We start from the raw sequence: 12,873 nt of genomic DNA, 5'->3' as shown, positions 1-12,873 counted from the left end.
TGTAACACTGTATTACTGTATTGTAACACTGTAACACTGTATACCTGTATTACTGTATTGTAACACTGTAACACTGTATTACTGTATTGTAACACTGTATTGTAACACTGTATTACTGTATTGTAACACTGTATTACTGTATTGTAACACTGTATTACTGTATTGTAACACTGTATTACTGTATTGTAACACTGTATTACTGTATTGTAACACTGTATTACTGTATTGTAACACTGTATTACTGTATTGTAACACTGTAACACTGTACTACTGTATTGTAACACTGTATTACTGTATTGTAACACTGTAACACTGTATTGTAACACTGTATTACTGTATTGTAACGCTGTATTACTGTATTGTAACACTGTATTACTGTATTACTGTATTGTAACACTGTATTACTGTATTGTAACACTGTATTACTGTAACACTATTACTGCAATAGAGTGTTACAGTAACTGAACTACTGAAAGAGCTGCTTCCTGTGCTCGGCCCTCCTATGTTGAACATAATAAACGGCTCTCTATCCACCGGATGTGTACCAAACTCACTAAAAGTGGCAGTAATAAAGCCTCTCTTGAAAAAGCCAAACCTTGACCCAGAAAATATAAAAAACTATTGGCCTCTCAATATTTCTGAAAAAGCTGTTGCGCAGCAACTCACTGCCTCCCTGAAGACAAACAATGTATATGAAACAATGTATATGAAACGCTTCAGTCTGGTTCTTGACCCCATCTTAGCACTGAGACTGCACTTGTGAAGGTGGTAAATGACCTTTTAATGGCGTCAGACTAGGGTTCTGCATCTGTCCTCGTGCTACTAGACCTTAGTGCTGCCTTTGATACCATTGATCACCACATTCTTTTGGAGAGATTGGAAACCCAAATTGGTCTCCACGGACAAGTTCTGGCCTGGTTTAGATCTTATCTGTCAGAAAGATATCAGTTTGTCTGTCACGACTTCCGCCGAAGTCGAGTCCTCTCCTTGTTCGGGCGGCGCTCGGCGGTCGGCGTCGCCGGTCTTCTAGCCATCATCGATCCACTTTTCATTTTCCATGTGTTTTGTCTTGTTTTTCCTCACACCTGGTTCAAATTCCCTCAATCACTTGTTGTGTATTTAACCCTCTGTTCCCCTCATGTCTTTGTGTGGGATTGTTTATTGTAAGTGCTTGTGCACGTGTTTATTGATGCGCGACGGGTTTTGGTACCCAATATCTTGTTATTTTTATGCCGTTGGTTTTGCTATTAAACTGCTCCGGCTATTACCAAGTTCTGCTCTCCTGCGTCTGACTTCCCTGCCACCGGTTACGCACCCCTAACATTGTCTCTGTGGATGGTTTGTCCTCTGACAAATCAACTGTACATTTCGGTGTTCCTCAAGGCTCCGTTCTAGGACCACTATTGTTTTCACTATATATTTTACCTCTTGGTAATGTCATTCGAAAACATAATGTTAACTTTCACTGCTACGCAGATGACACACAGCTGTATATTTTGATGAAACATGGTGAAGCCCCAAAATTGCCCTCCCTGGAAGCCTGTGTTTCAGACATAAGGAAGTGGATGGCGGCAAATCTTCTTTTAAACTCGGACAAAACAGAGATGCTTGTTCTAGGTCCCAAGAAGCAAATAGATCTTCTGTTGAATGTGACTATTCATCTTGATGGTTGTACAGTCGTCTCAAATAAAACTGTGAAGGACCTCGGCGTTACTCTGGACCCTGATCTCTCTTTTGACAAACATATCAAGACTGTTTCAAGGACAGCTTTTTTCCATTTACGTAATATTGCAAAAATCAGAAACTTTCTGTTCAAAAATTATGCAGAAAAATGTATTCATGCTTTTGTCACGTCTAGGTTAGACTACTGCAATGCTCTACTTTCCGGCGACCTGGATAAAGCACAAAATAAACTTCAGTTAGTGCTAAACACGGCTGCTAGAATCTTGACTAGAACCAACAATTTTTATCATATTACTCTAGTGCTAGCCTCTCTACACTGGCTTCCTGTTAAGGCAATGGCTGATATCAAGGTTTTACCGCTAACCTACAAAGCATTACATGGGCTTGCTCCTACCTATCTTTCCGATTTGGTCCAGCGGTACATACCTACACGTATGCCACAGACACAAGACGCAGGCTTCCTTACTCTCCTTAGAATTTCTAAGCAAACAGCTGGAGGCAGGGCTTTCTCCTATAGAGCTCCATTTTTATGGAATGATCTGCCTATCCATGTGAGAGACATAGACTCAGTCTCAACCTTTAAGTCTTTACTGAAGACTCATCTCTTCAGTAGGTCCTATGATTGAGTGTAGTCTGGCCCAGGAGTGTGAAGGTGAAAGGAAAGGCTCTGGAGCAACGAACCGCCCTTGCTGTCTCTGCCTGGCTGGTTCCCCTCTCTCCACTGGGATTCTCTTCCTCAAACCCTATTACAGGGGCTTACTGGTACTCTTCCATGCCGTCCCTAGGAGGGGTGCGTCACTTGAGTGGGTTGAGTCACTGACGTGATCTTCCTGTCCGGGTTGGAGCCCCCCCCCCTTGGGTTGTGCCGTGGGGGAGATCTTTGTGGGCTATACTCTGCCTTGTCTAAGGATGGTAAGTTGGTGGTTGAAGATATCATTCTAGTGGTGTGGGGGCTGTGCTTTGGCAAAGTGGATGGGGTTATATCCTGCCTGTTTGGCCCTGCCCGGGGGTATTGTCGGACAGGGCCACAGTATCTCCCGACCCCTCCTGTCTCAGCCTTCAGTATTTATGCTGCAATAGTTTGTGTCGGGGGGCTAGGGTCAGTCTGTTATATCTGGAGTATTTCTCCTGTCTTATCTGGAGTCCTGTGTGAATTTAAGTATGCTCTCTCTAATTATCTCTCTCTCGCTCTCTCTCTGAGGACCTGAGCCCTAGGACCATGCCTCAGGACTACCTGGCCTGATGACTCCTTGCTGTCCCCAGTCCACCTGGTCGTGCTGCTGCTCCAGTTTCGACTGTTCTGCCTGCGGCTATGGAACCCTGACCTGTTCACCGGACGTGCTACCTGTCCCAGACCTGCTGTTTTCAACTCTCTAGAGACAGCAGGAGCGGTAGAGATACTCTGATTGATCGGATATGAAAAGCCAACTGACATTTACTCCTGAGTTGCTGACCTGTTGCACCCTCTACAACGACTGTGATTATTATTATTTGACCCTGCTGGTCATCTATGAATATTTGAACATCTTGGCCATAATAATCTCTACCCGACACAGCCTGAAGAGGACTGGCCACCCCTCATAGCCTGGTTCCTCTCTAGGTTTCTTCCTAGGTTCTGGCCTTTCAAGAGGGAGTATTTCCTAGCCACTGCGCTTCTACATCTACATTGCTTGCTGTTTGGGGTTTTAGGCTGAGTTTCTGTACAGCACTTTGCGACATCAGCTGATGTAAGAGGGCTTAATAAATACATTTGATTGATTGATTGATTGATATTGTAACACTGTATTACTGGAACACTGTATTACTATATATATGTGTAACACTATATTACTATACCACTCTAACACTGTAATACTATAGAACTGTAACACTGTAACACTGTATTACTGTAACACTATATCACTGTATTACTGTAACACTGTAACACTGTATTAATGTAACACTGTATTACTAAATATCTGTAACACTGTATTACTGTAACACTGTAACACTGTATTAATGTAACACTGTTTTACTATAGAACTGTAACACTGTATTACTAAATATCTGTAACACTGTATTACTGTATTACTGTAACACGGTAACACTGTACTAATGTAACACTGTATTACTAAATATCTGTAACACTGTATTACTGTAACACTGTATTACTATAGAACTGTATTACTGGAACACTGTATTACTGTAACACTGTATTACTGTAACACTGTATTACTATAGAACTGTAACACTGTATTACTGTAACACTGTATTACTATAGATCTGTAACACTGTATTACTGTAACACTGTATTACTATAGATCTGTAACACTGTATTACTGTAACACTGTATTACTGTAACACTGTATTACTATAGATCTGTAACACTGTATTACTATAGAACTGTAACACTGTATTACTGTAACACTGTATTACTGTAACACTGTATTACTATAGAACTGTAACACTGTATTACTGTAACACCGCATTACTATAGATCTGGAACACTGTATTACTATAGAACTGTAACACTGTATTACTGTATTACTGTAACACTGTATTACTGTAACACTGTATTACTATAGATCTGTAACACTGTATTACTGTACCACTGCATTACTGTAACACCGTATTACTATAGAACTGTAACACTGTATTACTGTAACACTGTATTACTGTAACACTGTATTACTATAGATCTGTAACACTGTATTACTATAGAACTGTAACACTGTATTACTATAGAACTGTAACACTGTATTACTGTAACACTGTATTACTATAGATCTGTAACACTGTATTACTGTAACACTGTATTACTGTAACACCGTATAATGAGTGTATCATTTTGCTGAACATATAGTTCTGTTTTATCTACATCTAGATAGATAGTTCTGTTGTATCTACATGTGACATTTTTATGAGTTAATTAATTTACAAGTACGGGTCTAAAGGTGCGTTTCGGTTTCCCAGTAACAGCATGTGGCCAAAGACTGGTATTTGTGACTTTGATGTGCCCTCTGGGCATTTCATGATTATGACTAGGATTGATTCAATTTATTCTGTTTTAACACCATAACATGATTAATACTATACAACAGAACTATTGTATCTACATCTAGATGGATAGTTCTGTTGTATCTACATCTAGATAGATAGTTCTGTTGTATCTACATCTAGATAGATAGTTCTGTTGTATCTACATCTAGATAGTTCTGTTGTATCTACATCTAGATAGTTCTGTTGTATCTACATCTAGATAGATAGGTCTGTTGTATCTACATCCAGGTGGATAGTTCTGTTGTATCTACATCTAGATAGATAGTTCTGTTGTATCTACATCTAGATAGATAGTTCTGTTGTATCTACATCTAGATAGATAGTTTTGTTGTATCTACATCTAGATAGATAGTTCTGTTGTATCTACATCTAGATAGTTCTGTTGTATCTACATCTAGATAGTTCTGTTGTATCTACATCTAGATAGATAGTTCTGTTGTATCTACATCTAGATAGATAGTTCTGTTGTATCTACATCTAGATAGATAGTTGTTACTTGTTATTCCACAGAGAATGTGAGACAAACATCCTGAGAGGAGTGGCCGAAGATAATTCCTGATTCATCATTGTTATAAATCATCCTCACAACATAATCTATCATAGGAATCATATCATAGGACCCCATGTCTCAGCAAGAAACTGTGGCTTTGATAGCCCAGTCGAACCAAAATGGAGTCCACAAAAATAGCAACCTCTGCACCACAATGGAGCCAAAATAAAGTCCTATAGAGCAGCAATGCCCCCCCCCCCCCCATTTGAGCCGCAATAAAGTCACAGTTAGAATCGATACCACTTAATTTTTTAAGAGAGGAAACTGCCCTCTATGCAGGCAGAGGGTTGAAGTGAAGGCATTTTTACATTAGCCTTTGGCATTCCTGGGGAGCAAAGTGCTTAATTTAAGTGGTGTTTCCTAGGCTCATTACACGCGGGAGAGATGCAGAAGTCAAGCTCCTGTGGGATTTGGACTAAAAAAAGGGCCGACTGAATGAGCCCCTTTGTTGACTGCTCGTTTAAACGCATGTCACACACCGCCTGGCTAGTGCTAAGTCACAGATTAGTATTATGTTCCCCGGCAACAAAAACAAAAAGGGGAACTAACAAAGAATCACTGACAACAACCAAAACGAAACAGGTTGGGTTTTAGGAGGGGTTCTGAAAGACATTCATGGGACTGTCCACTGAAAGTTGATTAGCAACAACAACTAGGACCTAAAAGACATCCACTATGAGACCCACTAAATTTGCCCAAGAAGAGGCAAACAAAAGAAACCCCCCCACACCAAACTTAAAGACAGGAAGCAAACCAAACAGTGGAGCAAAATGAAAACAGGGACAGTCAGATAAAGGATTATTTGTTTAGAAATCAAATAGGGAGAAACAACTAAAGGAGTTAACCCTCCACATCTCTCAAGACAACTGGAGCACTGGGCCAGCCACTCTTAAATATCACCTGGGCCAGCACAGGTGTAACACATACGGACTAACAAGGTGACATCAACCGGTGCGCTCCAACTGCTAATGTGCTAAGGACTAACCTCGAAATATAAATGGAAAAACCAAAGCCTGTAACATTAGTGTAGTCCTTCCCCCTCCACCTTCTCTGACTCAAGCCCTCTATCCTTCTCTCTTCTACTGTCCGTCGTTCCCTCCATTCCACTGCTTGCTCTGGTCTCATTGCTCTCAACACTGCTAGTCATATACACACTCTCTCTCTCTCTCTAGTCATATACTCTCTCTCTCTCTCTAGTCATATACTCTCTCTCTCTCTCTCTAGTCATATACTCTCTCTCTCTAGTCATATACTCTCTCTCTCTCTCTAGTCATATACTCTCTCTCTCTCTAGTCATATACTCTCTCTCTCTCTCTCTAGTCATATACCCTCTCTCTCTCTCTAGTCATATACTCTCTCTCTCTCTCTCTTGTCATATACTCTCTCTCTCTAGTCATATACTCTCTCTCTCTAGTCATATACTCTCTCTCTCTCTCTAGTTATATACTCTCTCTCTCTCTCTCTCTAGTCATATACTCTCTCTCTCTCTCTAGTCATATACTCTCTCTCTCTCTCTCTCTAGTCATATACTCTCTCTCTCTCTCTCTCTCTAGTCATATACTCTCTCTCTCTCTCTAGTCATATACTCTCTCTCTCTCTCTAGTCATATACTCTCTCTCTCTCTCTAGTCATATACTCTCTCTCTCAGTCTAGTCATATACTCTCTCTCTCTCTAGTCATATACTCTCTCTCTCTCTAGTCATATACCCTCTCTCTCTCTCTAGTCATATACTCTCTCTCTCTCTCTCTCTCTAGTCATATACTCTCTCTCTCTAGTCATATACTCTCTCTCTCTAGTCATATACTCTCTCTCTCTCTCTAGTTATATACTCTCTCTCTCTCTCTCTAGTCATATACTCTCTCTCTCTCTCTAGTCATATACTCTCTCTCTCTCTCTCTCTAGTCATATACTCTCTCTCTCTCTCTCTCTCTAGTCATATACTCTCTCTCTATCTCTCTCTAGTCATATACTCTCTCTCTCTCTCTCTCTCTAGTCATATACCCTCTCTCTCTCTCTAGTCATATACTCTCTCTCTCTCTCTCTAGTCATATACTCTCTCTCTCTAGTCATATACTCTCTCTCTCTAGTCATATACTCTCTCTCTCTCTCTAGTTATATACTCTCTCTCTCTCTCTCTCTAGTCATATACTCTCTCTCTCTCTCTAGTCATATACTCTCTCTCTCTCTCTAGTCATATACTCTCTCTCTCTCTCTCTCTCTAGTCATATACTCTCTCTCTCTCTCGTCATATTCTCTCTCTCTCTCTCCAGGGCACCACTAGAGTGTGTGAGAGAGAAAGTGTATACACATGAGTGTTTGGGATGTACCGTATGTAAATATAAGTGTTGTTTATGTGTAAATGAGTGCATGTAAGTAATGTTATTGTAAGTCGATACATTAGTGTGTGTGTGTGTGTGTGTGTGTGTGTGTGTGTGTGTGTGTGTGTGTGTGTGTGTGTGTGTTCACCTGGCAGAGTGTCCGTTGCGCTCCTCCCCCTCCTGGGCTCTTCGTCCTTCATACGACCCCCCAGACTCCTGGGACGAACGGCCACACTCTGAGTCTGTGTGTAAGCAGAGAGATAGAGACAGAGAGAAAGAGAGAGCGAGAGATAGAGAGCAAGAGAGAGACAGAGAGAGAGAAAGCAAGAGAGAGAGAGAGAGAGAGAGAGAGAGAGAGAGAGAGAGAGAGAGAGAAAGAAAGAGACAGAAACAGAGAGAGCGAGAAAGAGAGAGAGAGAGAGAGAGATTGTCATCCTGTAAGAAACATGGTATAGAGGAGACAGAGAGCAAGACCCACCACTGGTTGCCCTCTAGGTTACAGAAAGCTGGTAGTCCTATCCACCAAAATACCAGGCGTGAAACAGGGAAGAGACTCAGGGGGTATGCTAATTTGGTATAGAGAACACCTAACTCACTCAATTAAATTAATCAAAACAGAAACATTTTACATTTGGCTAGAAATTCAAAAGGAAATTATCTTCACAGAGAAAAATGTCCTCCTGTGTGCTACCTATATCCCCCCACTAGAATCTCCATACTTTAATGAAGACAGCTTCTCCATCCTGGAGGGGGAAATCAATCATTTCCAGGCCCAGAGACATGTACTAGTCCGTGGCAACCTAAATGTCAGAACCGGACAAGAACCTGACACCCTCAGCACACAGGGGGACAAACACCTACCTGGAGGTGACAGCATTCCCTCACCCCCACCCCTAGGCTACCATGGTGAGCGAACGATGCGCTTTTTCATTTTCTTTGAATATTGACATACCCCATTTATTTGTCTCTGCCTGCAAATCGTCCCGCTGCTAAAAGGTAGGCTGTATCCTAGTCGCGAAACCTAGCTCAAGAGAAAGTGCAAGAGTCCGCTGTCATCATTCTTGCTGCTTCCAGTTCAGTAGCCATACGTGTGAGATCAGGGGCAGTTATATTTCCAAGGAAATGTACTTCCTAAATATGATTAGGCTATAGTTCACTATATTATCTATCAATAAATATTGATCACCCATATTTGTCTCGGTCTGAAAATCGTCCCGGTCCTAAAATGTAGGCTTCAAAACGTTCCGCAAGAATAATTGCAAGTCTCAACAACATTGCTCTATTTCAAACTACGTCTGTAATAACGTACAGCAATACTTATAGCTTAATGGGCCATGTGAAAAACTCTGGTAATTTTACCTACAGTATTTCTTCGTTTTTTTTTAATGCGTTTTGATATTGCCTATAGGGTGGAAAATTACTGGGACCATGGCTAGCAAGTGAGTTGCGTCACATACGCCTAAAACCAGTACGTGGGGACAGAAGCCAGTGGGTGGGGGCCGGACAGAAAGCCAGTGGGTGGGGGCCGGACAGAAAGCCAGTGGGTGGAGGCCGGACAGAAAGCCAGTGGGTGGGTAAATGATTACTAAATGATTACAATGTAAATGTGTCTGTGGGTGGCACCAACTCTGACTAGTCATTTTGAACTGCCGACTTCTAAGGAATTGCCCTGGCGGCCTGTAGACATCACATCAAAATAAAATAAAAAAAATAAAACACGAGATGGTGAAGTAGCAGCAGCAGGAAATGACATCACCCTACAACGACAAGGAACACTTTTTGGAAATATACACTCTTAGAAAAAAGGGTTCCAAAAGTGGTTCTTCGCCTGTCCCCATAGCAGACCCCTTTTTGGTTCCATGTAGAACCCACTGTGGAAAGGGTTCTACATGGAACTAAAAATTGATTTTCAAAAGGTTCTCCTATAGGGACTGCCAAAGAAGCACTTTAGGTACTAGAAAGCACCGTTTTTTCCCCCTAAGAGTGTACTGCAAGGTACCAGGTCATCTTTTTATAGCAAGACAAGATTACAGTTAAGGTGCAAAGACTGTAAAGCTAATGTAGCCCATTGGTAATCTAGGCTACTGCAATGCAACCTTTACGTGAAAGAGAAGCATCTTGTTATTTCTAGAATATCATTTATCAGTAAAGTCAATGGCTAACTCTCACTGGCTTCAAAACAAAGCCTGTTTCATTCATCTCTGATCAAAAGAACACTTCTGTTTTGAAGTTCAATAGGAAACCTTTATTGATCGAGGTGATTTCTAATACACACTGAAAAGGGAATACACATGAAAGCTATTTCACAATTGCTAAATGTAAACAAAACTGGAGACATGTTTGTCATTCTTGGACAAAAGAGTGTAGGAGCGATTGCTAAATAAAGTAAACAACTGTTACCTGGATATCTAGCCACCATTAATCTCTTTGCCAACAAACGTAATGCTGTAACAAAAACTGTCTACATGAATGTTTGCTTTTTAATGTTTGTGAAGTCTACTACTTTCCAAAGTTGTTTGCTGTGACTATGGACAATAAAGCTATTGTAAAGTTATATCCGCTGTAGATGGATCATTTTTAAATATGTTATTAGACCATTAACAGATATAGCTCATTAACCTTTACGGACCAAATAATGACGATCCACGTTTGAAAATATATATAATAAATAATCAAACCTACAAGCAATAGACTACTATTATTATGGGGGGAGATTATAATACTGTTTTAAATACCTCGATGGACCGTAAAGGAAATCACACTGCAAACTATCACCCTCATTCTCTAAAGGAAATCACAAATATCATGGATATATTAGAATTAGTGGATATATGGAGGCTTAAATATCCCGACCTAGTGAGATATACATGGGGGAGGCTCAACCAAGCTAGTCGTCTTGACAACTTTCTTATGTCATTCTTGTTGGCACCAAAAGTAAAAAAAAAATGTTGATAAGGGACAGAATGCATCAGATAATTGGCATATACATTACTGTTACTGAATTTCCACGTGGGCGAGGATATTGGAAATTTAATCAAAGCCTATTGGATGACAACTTGTTTTTAACCAGGACAGAACAATTTATAACTGACTTTTTCAGACATAACATAGGTACAGCAGATCCCCTTATTGTTGGACTTCGCTGTCCGTGAGACGAGAACAACATGCTCTCGTGTTTGTCTATAAAGCACTTCTGAATAAACTACCTTCTTATCATCATCACTCATCAATATTAGAATTAGAATTCCTAAAACCAGGTCTCAAGCACGGATTACACTTGAGACCCATGCGATTTCCACAGAGTTGGATATGGCTGCCTTTTCCTGTTACACTCCTTGCCTATGGAATAGGTTATTCATAGCTGACTTTAAAAAGGCTTTTGATAAAGTACGACTGGAGTTTATATTTAAATTCCTGGAACATTTACATTTTGGAGAATCTCTTATAATATGGGTTAAAGTCATGTTTAGTAACCCTAGCTGTAATATAGTAAACAATGGCTACTTCTCAGAAAGTATTAAACTGTCAAGAGGAGTAAAACAAGGTTGCCCACTATCAGTATGTCTATTTATTAATGTCATCGAAATGTTAGCTATTAAAAATCAGATCCAACAATAATATCATGGGGTTAAAAATCCAGGGTTTAAAAACAAAGGTGTCATTGTACGCTGATGATTCATGTTTTCTTTTATATCCACAATTTGGATCCCTCTGCAGCCTCATAGAGGATCTAGAAACTTCTTCGTACCTCTCTGGATTACAACCAAATTATAATATTATGTATTATTATGATAGTACGTACTGGATCACAAAAAAATACATGATTCCATATGTTTTATTTCATAGTTTTGATGTCTTCACTATTATTCTACAATGTAGAAAATAGTAAAAATAAAGATAAACCCTTGAATGAGTAGGTGTTCTAAAACTTTTGAACGGTAGTGTTGGTACCAGTCAAACGTTTAAACACACCTACTCGTTCAAGGGTTTTTCTATTTTTTAAATATATTTTCTACATTGTAGAATAATACTGAAGACACAAAAACAATGAAATCATGTAGTTACCAAAAAAGTGTTAAACAAATATATTTTGGATTTTTCAAAGTAGGCACCCTTTGCCTTGATGACAGCTTTGCACACTCTGGCATTCTCTCAACCAGCTTTACCTGGAATGCTTTTCCAACAGTCTTGAAGGAGCTCCAACATATGCTGAGCACTTGTTGGCTGCTTTTCCTTCACTCTGCGGTCCAACTCATCCCAAACCATCTGAATTGGGTTGAGGTCGGGTGATTGTTGAGGCCAGGTCATCTGAGGCAAACTCAAACACTCTCCTGCTTGGTCAAATAGCCCTTACACAGCCTGGAGGTGTGTTGGGTCTTCGTCCTGTTGAAAAAGTCCCACTATGCGCAAACCAGATGGGATGGTGTATTGCTGCAGAATGCTGTGGTAGCCATGCTGGTTAAGTGTGCCTTGAATTCTAAATAAATTATTCTAAATAAATTACTGACAGTGTCACCAACAAAGCATCACTCCTCCACCTCCATGCTTCATTGTGGGAACCACACATGCGGAGATCATCTGTTCACCTACTCCTCGTTTTACAAAGACATGGCGGTTGGAACCAAAAATCTCAAATTTGGACTCATCAGACCAACGGACATATTTCCACCAGTCTAATGTCCATTACCTCGTGTTTCTTGGCCCAAGCAAGTCTCTTCTTCTGATTGGTGTCCTTTCGTAGTGGTTTCTTTAACGCAATTCGACCATGAAGGCCTGATTCAAGCAGTCTCCTCTGAACAGTTGATGTTGAGATGTGTCTGTTACTTGAACTCTGTGAAGCATTTATTTGGGCTGCAATTTCTGAGGCTGGTAACTCTAATGAACTTATCCTCTGCAGCAGAGGTAACTCTGGGTCTTTCTGTCCTGTGGTGGTCCGCATGAGAGCCAGTTTCATCACAGCGCTTGATGGTTTTTGAGACTGCACTTGAAGAAACTTTCAACGTTTTTGAAATTTTCTGCATTGACTGACAATCATGTCCTGAGGTAATGATGGACTGTTGTTTCTCTTTGCATATTTGAGCTGTTCTTGCCATTATATGGACTTGGTCTTTCACTAAATAGGGCTATATTCTGTATACCAACCCTACCTTGTCACAACACAACTGATTGGCTCAAACGCATTAAAGAAAGAGCACACCTGTTAATTGAAATGCATTCCAGGTGATTAACTCATGAAGCTGGTTAAGATAATAACAATAGTGTGCAAAGCTACCATCAAGGCA

At 40.4% G+C, this 12,873-nt stretch overlaps 1 protein-coding gene across 3 annotated transcripts in view; it reads right to left on the bottom strand.

Moving 5' to 3' along the window:
* Positions 1–12,873, bottom strand: part of LOC129867496 (lisH domain-containing protein ARMC9) — a 91,711-nt gene that overhangs the window by 13,976 nt on the left and 64,862 nt on the right. For all 3 annotated transcript variants that reach the window (XM_055940949.1, XM_055940951.1, XM_055940950.1), the window contains one exon: positions 7,740–7,833. In XM_055940949.1, coding sequence (XP_055796924.1) covers positions 7,740–7,833 — 94 coding nt within the window. The remainder of the gene's footprint in view (positions 1–7,739; positions 7,834–12,873) is intronic.

This window comes from Salvelinus fontinalis, chromosome 12 (assembly GCF_029448725.1).
Source record: "Salvelinus fontinalis isolate EN_2023a chromosome 12, ASM2944872v1, whole genome shotgun sequence".
Classification (NCBI taxonomy): domain Eukaryota; kingdom Metazoa; phylum Chordata; class Actinopteri; order Salmoniformes; family Salmonidae; genus Salvelinus; species Salvelinus fontinalis.
Note: the sequence above shows the minus strand (reverse complement) of the source record. Positions and strands in the feature narration are given on the sequence as shown.